This window comes from Leiobunum rupestre, chromosome 8 (genome assembly GCF_980474605.1).
Source record: "Leiobunum rupestre chromosome 8, qqLeiRupe1.1.hap1, whole genome shotgun sequence".
In the NCBI taxonomy this organism is placed as follows: domain Eukaryota; kingdom Metazoa; phylum Arthropoda; class Arachnida; order Opiliones; family Sclerosomatidae; genus Leiobunum; species Leiobunum rupestre.
In genome coordinates, this window is record NC_143391.1 from 12,103,750 (window position 1) to 12,122,125 (window position 18,376).

Below are 18,376 nucleotides of genomic sequence, written 5' to 3' on the forward strand. Positions count from 1 at the left end.
CTAATCGTTTGACCACGCCTCCAGTCGCGTCTATGGAAAGCTTAGCGGTTTTCTTATGCCTTCTGAAATAGTCCCTATATATGTGTATCTGGGACTGAGTCCAGTAAAGTACATGGAATTTATCTAAGGATATATTTCGTAGAACATCATCGTAGGGTCTTACTCCCTTCAAGGCGTATACGGTCCGAACTGGGTCGTCATCTAAGCGACGGGCTTTCCGTTCTCTGCTAGCTGCGGCACGCATGCAACTAGCTTTCGGTATATTCGGTGGTTCCTGATCACCAAACTTCATAGTATCACTTGCCTCTAGAGTACGAATTAATTTCGCAGACATATTGCACTCGATCATTTTCTCGACGACTCTACTCTTCGCAATTCCAGACAAAGGTCTCTTTGACGAAGCCGAGTGGTCAGACTTAAAATATCCCACTAAAGGGCAGTCTAACGGGTTCTTCTTTGATCATTCCCGAGAATTTAGCCAGGCAGGTTTTACATTGTCCAAAAAATGTGGCGTATGGATAGCCACGATGGCTGACTTTAGCACGCTTGAAGACGATTACGCAACGTAGGTCACGATATTTCATGTGTTCGAAAATGTGCTCAAAAAGAATGTGAGACCATACATCTAAAATTAATTTATTTATTTTTATTTGTGTTGAATTGGCTTAAAAATTATATCTTAAAAAGTTGCGCTTGAATCACAGATAATATAGCTACTTATATAGATTGAAAACTGTATAAATGATTCCCGTGCGATCGGCACGAATCTAGTGACGAAACCCAAATATCAACTTCGTAACCAAGTTTGCATTAACCAAATAGCAAAGCCCGTTAGGCCCCATGGTTAGGCTCTACGAGTTTATGCTCTTAACGTCTTAGATTTGGTTCTGTGAAAAGTACTATTAGTTTTTACTGTAAAAAATACAACCCTTTTACTATTATCCTAAAAAAAACGAAATAAATGGTAAAATATACAGAAATATTCTGGCATGAAGTGCTTCTAGAAACTTTCTGTAATTTTAATAGAACCTTTTTCTCTGTGTATTTTTGTTTACTACTATCTGTGAGCCCTGTTTTGTCGTTAAATATCTGGACGACTATAGTGAAATTTGAGCAAGTGTTTTCTATATGTTCATTTGATGTGTCTTCAATTTTTTCGGTCGATGCCAGATGTTATTTAGGCGTAACAGATGCTCTAATTTTGTTACGATCTCGTTCCATAGATGTTACAATAGAACATCTGCAGAAGCACGTAAATTGCACTTCGAGTGCATCTAGAGTATATATATGTTACACATAATTGCATCTGCTGATCACTAAAAGTGCATATGTTGATGTGTTCAACACGTGTCAGGTGCTCTAATTTTGTTACGGTCTCGTTCTATAGATGTTACAATATGACACCGGCAGAGCACCTAAAATGCTTTTAGAGCACATCAGGAGGACATCTACCGTACACATAATTGCATCTGATGAACACTAAAAGTCCATATATGCAAGTGTTTAACATGTGTCAGGTGCTCTAATTTTGTTACGCTCTTTAGGTGTTTTTAAACGTGCTGTAGGCGTCATAAAGATTTGCAGTGTATACTTCAGATTCGGTCAGTCTAATCACTTTAAGTTATTTCTCTAGTCCAGCGGTTCCCAATTTTATTTGGCTATGGAACCCTAAATGATCCACCTAATTCTGGCGGAACCCCAACTCCTTTTTTTAAAGACTCTTGACACAAACAAAGATGGCCGCGCTGCGAATTCTCGGAACCCCTGTAACCATAGACATAATAAAGAAATAGACCCAAGATTGTACGGGCGGTTAATACGGAGGCGACGCCAAGCAGACAACCGGTATTTGTTCCGTATTCCTGTGGTACCACGTTTAAGCGACGTCTGTCGATTAGGAGATAAAATAAAATATCATCACGTGACACGTCACACATGTTCGTGTTTTTAATCTTTTAGGTACTCTGACGTGATTCGCGAATATTTTGGCTGTGAGAATTTAAAATAAGGTTAATTTTTATTATAATTTTTAAATAAGTCAATTAATTCTTTCAAAACCCAAATAAAAAGCAGCAGATGATCTTATAATTAAAAACAAAAAAATTCTAATTGCGAAATGATATTTTGTCAAAGGCTTAAGTAACTCGTGTACTATCCTGTCTGTTGTTATGGGAATATTCTGAGATTCTAAATTGTAAACAAAAGTAAATGGAATTTTGATGAAATGGATGATTCTACCTTGGATTAATAATATGACTCCAAGATTCTACTAAAGGTATGTAGCTATTGTCCTTGAAATAAAATTAGCTTTGACAATTTAAGTCTGATGACTTGACCCTTCATTTCTAGATTTTTGTCCTTCGCTAATTTGTGGAGTCTGAGCTTGCAATATAAATTAATAACTTTCTTAATGATGATGTTCGATTCCAACTTCAGCATCAAACATACGTTCGTGGTGATCTGGGAAGATGTCCATGCCAACAATATTTCGTAATACAGCAAGTTCTAGTTCTTAGACTACATTTCTTTTATAGAGAGAGGAATATCTCTTCATAATAACTAAACAAAATTGGCTAAAACCAAGGAGATCTTGCTCAAATTATAATAACATAATTAAACCTACACGAAATTATCCTTGGTCAAAATTTAAAGGTGAGAAGTTAGCATCACCGGTTTTTTCTATTTCACCTTCAACTGGATGTAATTTCTTTAAATTAAATAAAAAAATTATTTAGACTATTGTTACTTGTTTTAATTCTATGGAAACCAAACCAGAGCTGGAATGGCTTTTGGTGTGACCCACCTTTTGCCATTTACAATTTGTATATCCCGTTCTAAAAAGTGATCATTACCAAAGAATATAGACCCCAGGAATCGAAAGAAAAACCGTTAATGTCTCACCTCTCAAGTTGACGGGAGAGCTTCCGGCTAGGCGAATCAATGGAACCGGAAATAAGCCCGTCAACCTAGGTTTGCCTTTGGAGGCTAGGGACAAGTAAATTATACTAGATAGAGCTGCAGTTTCCATTCCTGGGGTCTAAATTCTTTGTCATTACAAATTAAATCATGATTTGAATGTGTCGCGATTTACAGCAATTGTCCATTGAGAAAGTATTGTAGGTTTAGTTATAAAAAGATTTTAAATAAGAATGAATATTCATCGAAATAATATGATAGTTTAATCCTACTTATAAAGCGCCACTAAACTTAAGTGGCGCTTTAGACTAGGCGCCCACTGTCTCTCTGTTTCGAATCCGTCCTGCCTTCCACAAGGCATTGTCTCCGTTACGAAGCAAGGGCTTGTGGAAGCCAGGACATAGACGTTACGAGGAGCAGTGAGCGCTTGGCCTAGGCCACGTAGTACCTAACGCTTAAAAATATTTATCCGGTTTAAAATCAGACGCAAAAACTTTAGGGGTGAATTTGATAGGTAGTACTTTTATGTTAGCTAACATGTTTCATAATTCGTTTTGGTGATTTTTTTTATTAAAAAGTTATAGAAAAAGTGTTTTTTACTAAAAATCTGTTTTTATTTGGTAAAAAAAGGTTAATTTTAGTGTTTTTACGCATTGCAATAACAAGTAAAACAATACCAGAAAAGGTTTCATTCCATAAGTAGGATTAAATAATCATATTATTTCGATGAATATTCATTCTTATTTAAAATCTTTTTATAACAAAACCTACAATACTTTCTCAATGGACAATTGCTGTAAATCGCGACACATTCAAATCATGATTTAATTTGTAATGATCACTTTTTAGAACAGGATATACAAATTGTAAATGGCAAAAGGTCGGTCACACCAAAAGCCATTCCTAGTCTGGTTTGGTTTCCATAGAATTAAAACAAGTAACAATAGTCTAAATAATTTTTTTATTTAATTTAAAGAAATTACATCCAGTTGAAAGTTAAATAGAAAAAACCGGTGATGCTAACTTCTCATCTTTAAATTTTGACCAAGGATCATTTCGTGTAGGTTTAATTATGTTATTATAATTTGAGCAGTGGCGTCACCAGATATTCCAAACTGGTGGCGCTTAAGCCATAAGTACTATTCAGCCCTGTACCGTGCCTTAGGCTAAAGCGCCATTGAGTGATATAGGGAGAGGGGCTCTCCCAAAAAGTTTGTAAAGTTAAAATATTGAGGCCGGCTAGGAAAAATGAAATTGTTAATTCCCATTTTTAAGATCGAAGAAACTTTTGTTTTTAATTAAAAGATCATCAGCTGCTTTTTATTTGGGTTTGAAAGAATTAATTGACTTATTTAAAAATTATAATAAAAATTAACCTTATTTTAAATTCTCACAGCCAAAATATTCTCGAATCACGTCAGAGTACCTAAAAGATTACAAACACGAACATGTGTGACGTGTCACGTGATGATATTTTATTTTCTCTCCTAATCGACAGACGTCGCTTAAACGTGGTACCACAGGAATACGGAACAAATACCGGTTGTCTGCTAGTTATCGCTCCCGTATATTTTTGGCAAATCAAACTCCGTGTAAGGTGTCTATTTCTTTATTATGTCTATGCCTGTAACCCTTCCACGGAACCCCAGGGTTCCGCGGAACACCTTTTGGGAACCGCTGCTCTAGTCATTGCCGCAAAGGATGTCAAACGATTTTAACTTAGGCGTAGAGCTCGGCGAAAGAGATAAATTAACCGCCAAAATTACGATTTTTCATAAAAATTTCGGTTAACTGTTTATTTATGGACATTATTCGCGGTTATAAAACTATTTAATATGCAAAAAATAAATTTTAATTCGAATAATTAAACCCTGAGCTCTACTTAGGCGGAATAGAAAGTTAAATACTTCCTCACCATTATTAACTTCTGTATATACGTAGTTAATTTAACTATGGCTTGAGTCGACCCTTCCATTTTCTTAACTTTTTGAACTACGGTGATATAATTAAAATTAATCTCACTTAATGTCACGCCTACATGATTATTCCTTTTAGTCTGTCTCTCAACTGGAAGTAGGCTTGCTGCATGGCGCATGTACTATGCAGCCAGACAAATTCCAGTGAAAGACAGACTAAAAGGAATAATCATGTAGGCGTGACATTAAGTGAGATTAGTTCTAATTATACTTCGTTCCTAAGACTTTTCATGAATTTAAAAATTTCCTTTTGGAAAAACCCAATACTCTCGCTGAGATTTCACTCTCTCTACTTCTCCGCTGTTATAAGTGGCTTTGTGCGGAGCCATTTGTTCGTATTCTTTGTGAGTTAGCGTCACAGTAAATACCAGGCGATTTGTTGCCGATTCGTGAGACTCGTCAATTTCTAGGAATTCGTCGGAGCAGTGTTTTTTTTTTCGGGTAGGTGACCCAAGTTTGGGCGTAAAATATTTTAGAGTGATAATCAACAATTTGATAAAATTAAATTATTCCCTGATGTCACTGGCGCGCAAAATTGGAAATCTGCTTAGTATACATAGTTTGCACATGGAAACCGGGGGAGGGGGATTAAAAATACAAACCATTTCGCGCTTAGCTACTAAATAGGTAATCATTTTGTTGGTAATCTCATCGAAGCGGCAAAACGTACGAAAATTAGATTCAAGCTTTAAAATAAAAAAAGATAAGATTTTAAACCCGGGTTATTTAAATATCTACGAAAAGAAGTTGGCAAAGCTTATCAAATTAGGCCTGTGTGGAGATCCCTTTTAAAATTACCTTCTGAATCGAATAAAATGAAAATTTTCGGTCTCCCTTTCTAATTGAACTACTCGAACAGTTTTTAATAAGGCAGTTAACCATTTGAAAATAATTAAAATCCACAAACAGACGATTGAAACTGTTAACCATGGACTAATTAATTAGTCCATGTGTTAACCCGCGCTCTTTATTCTTGATCAAATTACATATTTATTCTTGGTACCACTGACTGACAGACCCACCAAAATTTAATAAAAAAGCATTTTTGGTGCAAAGACGTGAACAGCATAAGCACGATGTTTCAGAAAACGGCTTTTGTGGCAAAAATTCCCGAGGGTATATACATTAATAGGCCGATAAAAATATTTCGCCTAAGTTGTTATCTTTCCCTCACTACTAGAGGATTTCGGAAAGGGGGTAGGAAGGCGAAGTAAGTCTGTGACGTATGTTCAACAGCAGCGCCATCTATGTACAGATATCAAAACTATAAAAAACGTTCAAAACAAATTTCGTCTGCTGCAGTATTTTTGTGGGAAACATAAGCCTTAGCAAGAATCGTGGCCTTACGCGAACGTTTCTTATGATTAACACGTAAATTATAAGTTAAAAATATCAAATGAATTGTCTAATTGGACTTTAGAATTCTTAAACTTATATTTCCTAATTCAATGAATTTGGAAAATATGTTGTTAAAATGGAAAGTCTGATTGACATCTCCAAAATAACAAATAATGATTTTGAGAGAATTGATCCTCTTCTTCAAAAACGTGAAACGACCCACTTATCTGAAGTTAAGCTAAGGTTCAGGAGATTGTTGACAAACGTCAAGAAGACTTACGGAAAAATAATGTGCTACTACTTAACGTCCCCGAAGATCAACAATCTTCTGATGATTGTTCAGGACGCGCTGAAGTTGCAGACTTATTACGTCAGTGCGAGCTACCCCAGCAGACCAAATACTTTCGCCTCCCACGTGACCGTCCTTCACTCTCAGGTCATCCTAGGCCTTTCAAACTTTTATTTGACAACGGACAAAATAAATCTAAGTTCCTTCAACATATATCCTACCTTCGCCAAGATCCAGCATTTGAACTACATACTCGCCCTGATCGTACAATAACCCAACAGCACCTTTACCACTCTGCCGTAAATGAATTACAGCGACGCCTTCAGAATGGTGAAAAAAATCTTCGCGTTTGGAATTACAAAGTTGTACCAATACCGTTAGCCTCCAAACCTCATAGGAATGCTACACCACGTACACGTCTCCCATTTCCCCCTACTCATACAACCGGAGCTATCCACAAAGTACCTTCCCACCGGAACCATGGACACTTCAACTCTCAAAAACCTCAACAATTAGGGGTACATTCGTCACCTACTCACTTTCCACCAACTCCAGAATGGTGCCATCATGCATCGCACCAGCCTCAACACCTATCGAACCTCCCACAATTCGTCATGCCTACCATTCCTCAACCACACAGTTACTGCTCAACTATTTACCCAAATTTTGTACCCTTGGGGCATGAACAATACTCACGCTCGTCGGCATCGTTCAAATCAGGGCAACAATGCCCCCCTCAATAATACTGACAAGCATTTCCTCAAAAAACCATATCTGCGCCACATTCTTTTACTCAAACAACAATTCCTGTATCACATTCATCTACTCAAATAACCATTCCTGCACTACATTCGTTTACTCAAATAACCATTCCTGCGCCACATTCATTTACTCAAACAACCATTCCGGCGCCACATTCATTTACTCAAACAACCATTCCGGCGCCACATTCGCACCCGATGGGTAACCTTCCTCCTGCACATTTCCCTTACTCAAACCATCTACTTTTAAACGCTCGAAGCCTCCGTACATGTGAAAAGCGAGGTGAGCTATCATTTTCGACAACTTTACTAAATTGCCCGGAAACTGACTGGATTTCTCTAACTAACCCTGTGGATTCGTCCAAGCACGATAATGTTCTTGTCGCGGCAATTGATTCGACTCAGGATGGTTGTCTTCCGGTGGTTTCTGTAAATTCTGCTAATACTCCTCAATCTTCTTATCTGAACCCCCTTGCGGGGCTGTTTATTCCCAACGAGGGGTAAGACACTCTGCGAACTCGGTGTACAGTGCCGTACCTTTGACAGTGCTAAATGGAACTCGCGAACTCTTGAAAATATGTACCTTTAACAGTGCTAAATGCACGAACTCGGTGTACAGATTATCTGAGACTGTCTTACCCCTCGATTCCCAACTCACTGAGTGACTCTTCCCAACGTCAACCGCTTTTGCTTCTGCTGACCAACCCTTGTACTCTAACCACCTACAAGACGTCGGAACTTGCCTCTATAATCTACACCAACCACGTCGACATAGTTGCTCTCACGGAAACTGGTCTCAAACCTGAGGTCTTTGATGGCGAACTGAGGCTGCCGCAGTTTACTATATTCCGCCGGGACCGCTCTGGCTCCCAAAAGGGAGGGGGCATCGCTCTCATGTTTCCTACTTTCTGCACTGTGCAGCAGCACCATATCCTGTCACCATCTGACTCAGACACCCTCTCCTCCCAGTACGGGCTGGATTTCCTGATTGTTCAATGTTCCATCCCGGGACGTTCGTTCCTGTTCTGCCTTCTTTACCGGTCTCCCTCCTTTGACAACCACACTAAACTGCTAGACGTCCTACAAGCCACTCTCCGCTTCAATGCAACCCTTCGCTCGGAGTTAATACTGCTGGGAGACTTTAACTATCCCTACGTAAACTGGTCCTTAGGACGCATTGTTCCCCCAGCTGATGCCGCCACTAAGCGGTTTTTCGAAATGGTCACTGACGCCAACTTAACACAGTCCATCTACTGTCACACCCGTTTGGGATATGTCTTCCAGCGCCCTAGTACACTGGACCTTATCTTCTCTATTGAAGAACACCTTGTCTACGATGTAAAACAGCTCCCTCCACTGGGTAAATGTGACCACAATGTCATTCTCTTATGCATCACCTGCCCAACACCAACGGTGCCTCACCGCCAATGTCGTGACTTCTTCAGAGGGGACTACGACTCGTTCGGTACCTTTATCTCCCAGGTCGACTGGCGAGCTGAATTTGGCTCTGGCGATGTTGAATTCTGCTGGTCCCGTTTTTCGGCCATTCTTCATGATGGTATTCAGCGTTTTGTTCCTTTTCGGGTCATCGGTCCTCTTCGTCCGGCTCATTTCTCTGCACGCTTCCAGAAATCCTTCCATTTTAAAACCACTACCTGGGCGCAGTACGCGCGTTCTAAACGCCGTGGGTACTCCCAATCTCGGGTTGAAAAGGACTACGCTGCGTACAAAAATGCCAGGAATGCCGTAACTAACGCCAGTCGAAACTTTAAGCGCAAATTTGAAGCTGACCTCACCGAGCAAATGGCTTCCAATCCGAAGGTCTTCTACAGTCATGTTAATAGATTGCGGCGAACTAAATTCACCATTACAGCGATGAGGGCCTCTGATGGCCAACTTGTCACTGAACCAAGTTTGATGGCTACTATCCTCACTGACCATTTCATCTCTGATTCCAGTAGTCTACTGTTAATCAATCATTTTCGCCCTCTACTATGCTTCCCACCCCTGGCAGTGCCCAGCCTTCTCTCGACTCCTTTTCTTGTACTGCGACTGATGTACACAAACAACTGCTGTCGTTGAACTCTACCCAATCTGCTGGCCCCGTTCCTGCTTAAACTAATAGCCAATGCCCTCGCCTCTCCGTTATGCATCATGTACAATATGAGTTTCACTACAGGGATTGTACCCCAGCAATGGAAGAGTGCCAACATCACTCCGATTCATAAAGCTGGCGCCCGTGACAACCCTGCCAATTACCGCCCTATTGCCAACACCTGTCACGTTGCTCGAATTGGAGAACGCTTGGTTGATAAACCCATCCGTGCCTTCCTGGAGGCCACCAGTTTTCTCCATCCGTCTCAACATGGATTTCGCGTCAAACATTCTTGCACCACAAATCTCTTGTCTGCCACTAACGACTGGACCACCTGGTTGGATGAGGGGAAGCCTGTCGATGTCATTTATCTTGACTTCCGAAAAGCGTTCGATACCGTCCCCCATCCTGAATTGATTGCTGCTCTGCAGAAAGCTGGTATTACGGGAGCTGCTCTCACATGGCTCTCCAACTTCGTCATCGGCCGTCAGCATTCTATTGTCCTTCAAGGGTATGCTTCACCACCACAAACTCCTCTCACAGGGGTTCCCCAGGGGAGTGTGCTTGGTCCGATCCTTTTCACCGTTTTCATCAATTCCATGCCGCAGGCGGTCCAACACTCTCGACGACTCAAAATTAGCAAACCAGGTTTCCACCTCATTAGATCAACAGCGCCTCAATCAAGACCTCCAGGCTGTGGCGGCCTGGGCTAAAGTTCACAAAATGTGCGTTCTAATCCCTGTGCTTCGTACTTTTTGGGTGGTTCTACTATCCCGACCAGTGATTCTCCGGTGCGCGATCTCGGAGTTTGGGTGGACTCCTCCCTCAACTTCAGTCACCACTACACAAAAGCTGTTAAAAAGATTAATTCTATCACCGGCTTGACGCGTCGCTCTTTTTATTTTCGCTCCCCACGGCTGATACGTACCTTGTACAACTCCCTTGTCTTGCCCTAAATCAACTTTGGATCCGAAGTGTGGAGCCCGCCCCTTCAAAGTGACCGGGACAACCTTACAAAAGCCCACAACCGTTTTACTAAACTCACTAAGGGCCTCGAGTGCCTTCCTCCGGTTGCACGGAATGAGGCCCTCAAACTGGACTCCCCGCTTCTCAGACACGCGATTAATGACTTGGTGTGTATCTGGAGCATGTGGTCGGGTCAGTCTGCTCTCCAGTTGTCCGCTTTCTTCAAATTAGACACTCTTCGCAAGACCAGGGGTCATGCAGCAAAAATATTCAAACCACGGGCGCGGACCAAACAACGTCAATGACACCTTGCTTTCCGTGCTATCCAAACTTGGAACTCCCTCCCCGCAGATGTACTTTCTGCTCAATCTCGTTGGACTTTCCGCTGCCGCTCTCATGAGTTTCTCCATTCTACCGTTTAATTTCTTTTCTTGCTTTTCCACCTGTGGGTTATATACAAGCTATTCTAGCTTCGTAACTTGTATTTTTCTTGATAATAAATTTGGTAAATTTTATTTCTGAACTCTTTCTTGATGTAAAAAAATAAAATATTAAAATCACAAATCATTTTTTATTACTGGTATTATCCCTTTCTCACCATTATCAAAAATTTCTTTAAAATCAAAAGTAACTGAAAAATATCACAGTTAAATATTACATTCATTCATTAACAAACAAAATGTACCACAAAGTAGCCGCAACATGGCTACAAACTCCTCCCTGGCCACAAGGACACTCTCACAATCCCGAAACAATAGTTCCCTTACTATCATCCATTGAAACAAAGCAATTATAAATGCCGTTTGCTTTGTAAGAAGCACGAACTTTCGCTTTAATGTATAAGAGACATTGACTAGGCTGGTGTGATAAGAAAACATTCGTGACTCGGTTAGATTTGAACATACGGTAGCCTTGGTTTTTGTGTTTTTTACTTCTTGAATGATGTTTTGCAATAATCTCATCCGAATATTCTTTGGGGATATCTTTTAGAAGTTTAGTCCAATTTCCTTTTGCGATTAATTCTGCAATTTTGACTGAGCTTAGTGGGCTATTGTTAGGCCTTGGCTTAAGAGCGTCCCTGAAAAATATTAACGATTAAAAACACTTTTTATATCAGTCTATTCTATAATGCCTTTATTTAAATACATTAAATTCAAATTTTATTTAAATGTTATTTAATTTACATTTATCAAAAAAACAAAAACATTAACAAACCTTTTCTTTGGAGAATCCATTCGCTTCAAACTTGCCGATTCGCGAATTGCGAATTCGTTAGACTGCAAAACAAATCGTCGAAGATGTCCGTAAATTTCGACCAATCAGAGAAATCCTCTTTTTCGCAGGTTCACGCGGGGGAAGTACTGATGGGAAGTCTGCTAGTAGGATAATATTTTTATCGGCCTATTATTTGAAATATTTGGATTCTCCAGAAAATTAAATAATTGTTTTTCAGTTACGTCCCTTATCTTTTTCTACTACGTTTTTTTACTATTTTTGTTATGGAAATGGGTAGACAATACGATTCTTAGCAAATAATAAAAATTTGATCGAAAAATCATATTTAAAAAACGAAATATTAACGAAAAACCGACAAAAATCGTACCTAATCATCGATTTTTTAACAAAGAAAGGGCAGGTACAGATCAACAATTTCTTTTGAAATAGATAGAGGCCAAGTCTCTTTATGTATGCCGCTGAGAAACCTTTGCGACTTTCCGTAGTTTTCCAGTAATTTACAATCTAATTTGTAATAATATTTCCGAAAAATAGCCCACAAATTTGGCTATTTTTGGGCTAGATTTTAAATTATTTATCCAAATATTTATATTTCTATGTCTTCAGGTCTTGTATCAGATTCCGAGTCCAAATTAGTTAAGTTAAAATTTTCTAAGGAATCTTCTGCCACAACGTCTTCGTCGTTAATTCGATTATCTACATTCGTCAAAGATTCGGGTATCTCCGGTTCTTGAAAAATTTCTATCGCTTCTTTGGGAAATGACTGTGAATTTCTTTTTAAGTCTTTTTTCAAAGAATAATAGGATAAAATGGGATCTAGAAGAATCTAGAGCTCAACAAAATACATTTTGTTTTGGGATTCACCAGCTTGCTCACTTAATATTCCTACCGGTAATGCGGATGTTTCAACAATGACTTCCCCATGAAGAAGGATTTTGTGAAGTGTTACCGGCATATAAAACCATTTGTAATGTTGAATGTACATTTCTCCCAGCTGTCGACAATACTGGCCAAATTTGATGGCGTTTATTGGAAGTGCAGACGATATAACGAAATTTTTGTATGAGCCATTCTTCAATCCCAGGTATTTCCGAAACCAGTTCCTGATTTTCTGGTGAAAATGCTCTTCTGGCAGTATTTCCGTCGTTACTTATGAACGGGGATTTAGAGACTAAATAACTGAACTCATTTAACAGCTAAAAACCATTTATTAAAATTCAAAGAATAATCATGACGATAAAGAGTACAGAAGTTGACTGATACTGTTGACTGAACGTTCATAGTTTATATACAGATTTAAAATATGATTACTAAAAATAAACCGTTTTTTACATTTAAAATTATCATACTTTCCCATTAAATAAAAAACATCTACAGTCAAAAACATTTACGCAATATCATAAAATTCTTGTTAAAAAATAACTAGCTAGGTTATGAACATTCCGCCCGCCTTGGAACGTTAAGTTTCAAAAGGTAAGTGACTTATTCTAATGGTAACGGACACAGTTTTGTTATTGGTCTTTTGATTTGATTGTCAGCCGTTTTTATAGTCACCACACGTACACGATCATCTGTACCAGGATGAACTTCCACGATGCGACCCAACTTCCATTTTGTTGGAGGTAAATTTTCGTCTTTTAATAAAACCAGGGTGTCGACCGTGAGGTTCGGATATGGCTTGGTCCAAAAATGCTGAAGTAATTTCTGCGTTAGCTGCCATCGAGAGAGTCGGTTGATTTTCTCAGAAGTTCGGTCAGGCTCAGGAACAGCGGTAAGAGGTCCACCCACAAGAAAGTGACCCGGAGTTAAGACGGACAAGTCGCTCGGATCGTTACTCATGGAAGTCAGGGGTCTGGAATTGAGGCAGGCCTCGATTTGACAGAGTAACGTCTGGAATTCTTCGTAATTTAGAGTTGTGGAACCGGTGACTCTCTTCAAATGAAATTTGACCGATTTGACACCAGCTTCCCACAGGCCGCCAAAATTAGGTGCTGCCGGTGGATTAAAGCACCAATGGATGCCTTCCTCTGCAGACCAGTCGGTGATTTTGGACTGGCTGGTCGTTGCCGCGATGAGTTTGATAAAGTCTTTCAATTCTCGATTAGCGCCAATGAAATTTGACCCACAATCGCTGTAGATGGTGTTGCATTTCCCCCTTCGAGAGACGAATCGCTTCAATGCGGCTAGAAACGCCTCTGTCGTCATATCGCTTACTAATTCCAAATGTAAGGCACGAGTACTGAAACAGGCAAATAAGGCTACGTATGCCTTAAACGTCTTTTGGCCTCGGCCTTTTAGAACTCTGAGTATGAAAGGTCCAGCGTAGTCGACGCCGCAAGTGAGGAAAGCTCGGGCTGGTCTTACTCTGGCAATTGGAAAGTCACCCATAAGCTGTTTGGCGGTTATGGCTTGTTGTCGGATACAGCGAACGCATCGACGTATGTGAAACCGTACTGCATCTCGTATCCCAACAATCCAGTATTTTCTTTGGAGAAGTGAAATTAGAAGTTGTGGACCTCCATGGAGCTGTTTGATGTGTTCATGGTTAATGATCAAATCGGTGAGCGGACTTCTTCGAGGTAGAATCATTGGATGGACTTGATCTTGCGAAAGCCTTGAGTTTCGAAGACGGCCTCCAACTCTTATTATACCAAGCGAATCCACAAATGGATATAAGGTCATTAACTTAATTCTAGTAGAAAGGTCTTTCTTCTGGCAAAGTCGTTCGTAGTCTTCGGCAAACGCTTCCTGTTGTACTTTTCCAATCCAGTGAATGAGAGCCGCCTCACGTTCCTTCAATGATAGAGGACCAATAATTCTGGTGTTCCTATCAGCTTTGGGAGTTCGTGCGTTGTGGGCAAATCGAAAAATGTATGCTGTTATAGTTAATAATTTACGAAGCGAAGAAAACTTTGAAAGTAGAGCGTCGCCAACTTGGCAAGGCAATCTTTTCTTCGAGGATACAGTCCTTGGATTCGATTATGGCTGTAGTCGATTGGAATTGTTGGTCATGTAGCAGACACTCCGGACCATTCCACCATAATGGATGTTGTTGCAGTTCTGCGGCAGTGATACCCCGGGAGGCGCAGTCTGCTGGATTTGAATCACCTGGAACGTGACACCAGTGAGCGGATGGTAATAGCTCCTGAATTTCAGCGACTCGGTTTGCCACAAATGTTTTCCATCTATGTGGCGGTGATGAAAACCAGGCTAGAACGATTGTTGAATCGGTCCAGCAGTGTAGATGAGGGATGTCTTCTTTAATCGATTCTAGCACCAGTTTGACAAGTCTTGCCAGTAAAACTGCTCCGCAAAGCTCCAGTCTTGGTATGCTCGTCTTCTTTAAAGGGGCTACTCTGGTCTTCGCTGCGATCAATTGGATATAGATTTGACCATCTGACGAAACAGTTTTCATATAAATTGATGCTGCAAATCCCTTTTCAGAGGCGTCGCTGAACCCATGTAAGCTTTTGTCTCGTGCTTCTGGACGGGATATATAGCGTGGAATTGCTAGTTTCTCGATGCATGTTAGGTTTTCTCTGAAAGCTTGCCATTTGTTAATCAATTGAGTCGGTAGCTCCTCGTCCCAGTCAATTTTAAGTTGCCACATCTCCTGAAGTAAAATCTTCGCCGAGATCACGATAGGTGCCAGCAAGCCAAGAGGGTCGAAGATCTTAGCGGTGTCTGACAAAATGGTTCGTTTTGTAATGATATTTCTGGATGCAGGTGACGTTACAGAAAATGTGAAGCAATCTTGAGCTGGCGTCCAATGTAGTCCCAATGTTTTGATCGTTTCTTCATTGTCGATACTCAATGGACCTTGAATTTCTCGTAGCTCTGGTGGTAATGCATTCAGTAATAATGGGTCGTTTGACGCCCATTTTCTCAGCTCGAAGCAGGACTCCTTCATTGCTTATAGTATTTGATTTTGAAGTTGTAGACCTTCGTTTCGTGTTTTCACTCCTGTCATTAAATCGTCCATGTAAAAGTCTTCGGCTAGTGCAGATGAAGCCAACGGTAATCTTTCTCGTACATCTTTCGATAGCTGTTGCAATGCCTTCGTTGCAAGGTAGGGGGCAGACGCTGTCCCATACGTGACCGTTTTAAGTTGATATTCTTTTAGAGGTCTAGAAGAATCTTCTCTCCATATGATTCGCTGCCATCTTCTATCGTCTGGGTGTATGAAGATTTGCCGATACATCTTGGCTATGTCGGCTATCATTACGATAGGATAAGCTCGGAATCGAAGCAGAAGACTGATCAGGTCATCCTGCAGTTTTGGACCAACCAACAGAATGTCGTTCAGAGATTGTCCAGTTGTGGTTTTCGCTGACGCATCGAACACTACTCGTAACTTCGTTGTGGTGCTGGACTCTTTGATCACCGCATGGTGTGGCAGATAATATGCAGCCTCGTCTTGATGACTCTGGTTTAATACTTCCATATGTCCCATCTCAATGTACTCATCCATGAAGTCGTGATATTTCCGCAGAAGGACTGGGTCAGCTTGTAGACGCCGTTCCAAATGTAGAAACCTCTTGATAGCAGATTTTCTCGAGTCACCCAGTTCTTTTGGATCAGATTTGAAAGGAAGGCGTACGACGAATCTTCCTGAACTGGTTCGTAAATGTGTTTCTTTGAAAAATTGTTCGCATTTCTTCTCGTCCGAGGTAAGTATTCTTCTAGAGGTAAGTTCTTCAAGTTCCCAGAACTTGGAAAGTTGATCGTTCAGCGTACAGGAATGGACTTGAATTGAATTGCTCGGAATCCTTGATGCTTCTTGATGCAATGTCCCGCCAAGAGCCCATCCGAAACTCGTCTTGAAGGCTATAGGTAGTTGTCGTCGTCCCTTGCGTATTCGTTCTTCGACTACATCAAAGTAAATGTCAGCTCCGAGAAGCACGTCAACCGGACCAGAAATGTTGAAGGTTGAATCCGCTAATTTCAGTCCCTTGATATATGATAATTGGCTGGGATTGAACGAATAACTTGGCAAATTCTCAGTGATTTTATGGAGGATTAAGGCATCTACGGATATGATAGTGTCTGCTCCAATCTGTATATCCAATTGCACGCTTCCCCGAGAAGTTCCAATGCCGGTGGCGCCAATGCCACCTATAGTGAGATTGGAGCGAGTACGTTTCAGTTGCAGTCTTCGAATACCTTGTTCAGTAATAAATGTTGCCTGTGATGCTGAATCTAAGAGAGCTCGAAGTGGTTGGAAATGTCCAGTAACGTCCTTAGTTTGAATTATAACCGTTGGAAGCAGAACTTGGGACACGCCATTCTTGTTTGGTATTGCGATTGAAGTGTCTCTTGTAACATAAGTGGTAACATCTGCCGGTTTCTTTTTCGGATCTTGAGGTTGTCGATGAAGTAAAGTATTGTGTTTAACTTTACATAGTTTGCAAACTCCCCATTTACAATCGTGACTTTGATGATCAAGGCGAAGGCAGTTATAGCACAATGAGTGCTTCTTGACTATGTTCCATCTTTCTTCCACGGCCATTTTGATGAACATAGGGCATTTGTATATCGGATGCTCTTCGGTGCAAACGATACAGTTCGGTTTGATTGCTCCATGGTGTGAAGTCGTATGCCTTCGTTGATAAGACATTTCTTTTGACTTTGAGGTGATTGCCGATGACTGTGAGGCAGCCATTGCTCTCGCCCGCTGTTCGAGAAACGTTGACAGTTCTTCATATTTCGGTCGATTAGTCCCAGTTAAGGACAATTCCCAATGTCGACGTGACTCTATGTCCAATTTCTCTTTGACGATGTAAATTAGTACTGCGTCCCAGTATTCCACAGGTTCTTGCAATACCTTCAGGGGCCTGATACATTCTGATGTGGTATCTATTAAGCGACGTATAGCTGTCGAAGATTCTTCCTTGACAGCTGGCTGACTGAACAAAGGTCGGACATGCGCTTCGATTATTTCTCTTGAGTTATGGTACCTATTCTTCAAGATGTCCCAGGCTTCCATGTAATTACCATCCGTTAGTTGTAATGACTGAATAAGAAGTGATGCGTCGCCATAGGTAGCATTCTTGAGGTAGTGCAACTTCTGTGCTCCGGATAGTAATGAATTGTCGTGAACTGTGGCCACAAATAAGTCGTGGAAGGGAAACCATTCGATGTAGTTGCCAACAAACTTCGGAAGATCAATCGGAGGAAGCCTAATGTCAGCTGTTGGTTTGATATGGTTAACGAGGTTTGCTGCCGTTGTAGATCGTTGATTGCTTGAGGCTTGAAGAAGCCGTTCCAAAAATTCCAATCTCGTCATGAGCGTATTGTATTCTAAGTCGTGGGTATCAGACTCTTCAGCCTTGCATTTGTTCATCAACAGTTCTTGAATTGTATCCAACTCAGAGGATAGTTTTTGAATCTTGTTTAGGTAGAAAGTAACGTCGGTGTCAGTCAAGAGAATCAGCTCCAGCTTGGTCAAAGGTTGTAGAGTGATATTCTCGATACGAGTGATCTGGCTCTTGATGTTCTTACGTTTATTGATTATGGCGTCCATGAAAGGTAACAAGAACAATGACTGGTTAATGAGCTTCAGATAAAGACTCCAAACTTCTCACGAAATGATTGCTGGAACGACGAGATTGAAATGTAGCTTCAATCGATGCGTTGTATCCGGCTCGACGGACCAAAATGAACGTGGATTTAGAGACTAAATAACTGAACTCATTTAACAGCTAAAAACCATTTATTAAAATTCAAAGAATAATCGTGACGATGAAGAGTACAGAAGTTGACTGATACTGTTGACTGAACGTTCATAGTTTATATACAG

At 40.6% G+C, this 18,376-nt stretch overlaps 2 protein-coding genes across 2 annotated transcripts; both read right to left on the minus strand.

Moving 5' to 3' along the window:
* Positions 1-13,059: 13,059 nt before the first annotated feature.
* On the minus strand, positions 13,060-15,487 carry LOC149932407 (uncharacterized). Its single transcript, XM_090157113.1, has 2 exons — positions 14,512-15,487; positions 13,060-14,453 (listed from the first exon to the last, which is right to left on the minus strand). Exons 1-2 carry the CDS (start codon positions 15,485-15,487, stop codon positions 13,060-13,062), a joined length of 2,370 nt encoding a protein of 789 aa, XP_090013239.1.
* Positions 15,488-15,490: 3 nt separating this feature from the next.
* On the minus strand, positions 15,491-18,100 carry LOC149932408 (uncharacterized). Its single transcript, XM_090157114.1, has one exon. It carries the CDS (start codon positions 18,098-18,100, stop codon positions 15,491-15,493), a length of 2,610 nt encoding a protein of 869 aa, XP_090013240.1.
* Between the last annotated feature and the right edge of the window lie 276 nt (positions 18,101-18,376).

Coding starts and splice junctions, on each gene's coding strand:
- LOC149932407 (XM_090157113.1), bottom strand. CDS start 15,487: ATGAAGGAGTCCTGCTTCGAGCTGAGAAAATGGGCGTCAAACGACCCA. Junction 14,454..14,511: donor AGAAAAGATTGCCTTGCCAA/GTTGGCGACGCT, acceptor TAACTATAACAG/CATACATTTTTCGATTTGCC.
- LOC149932408 (XM_090157114.1), bottom strand. CDS start 18,100: ATGGACGCCATAATCAATAAACGTAAGAACATCAAGAGCCAGATCACT.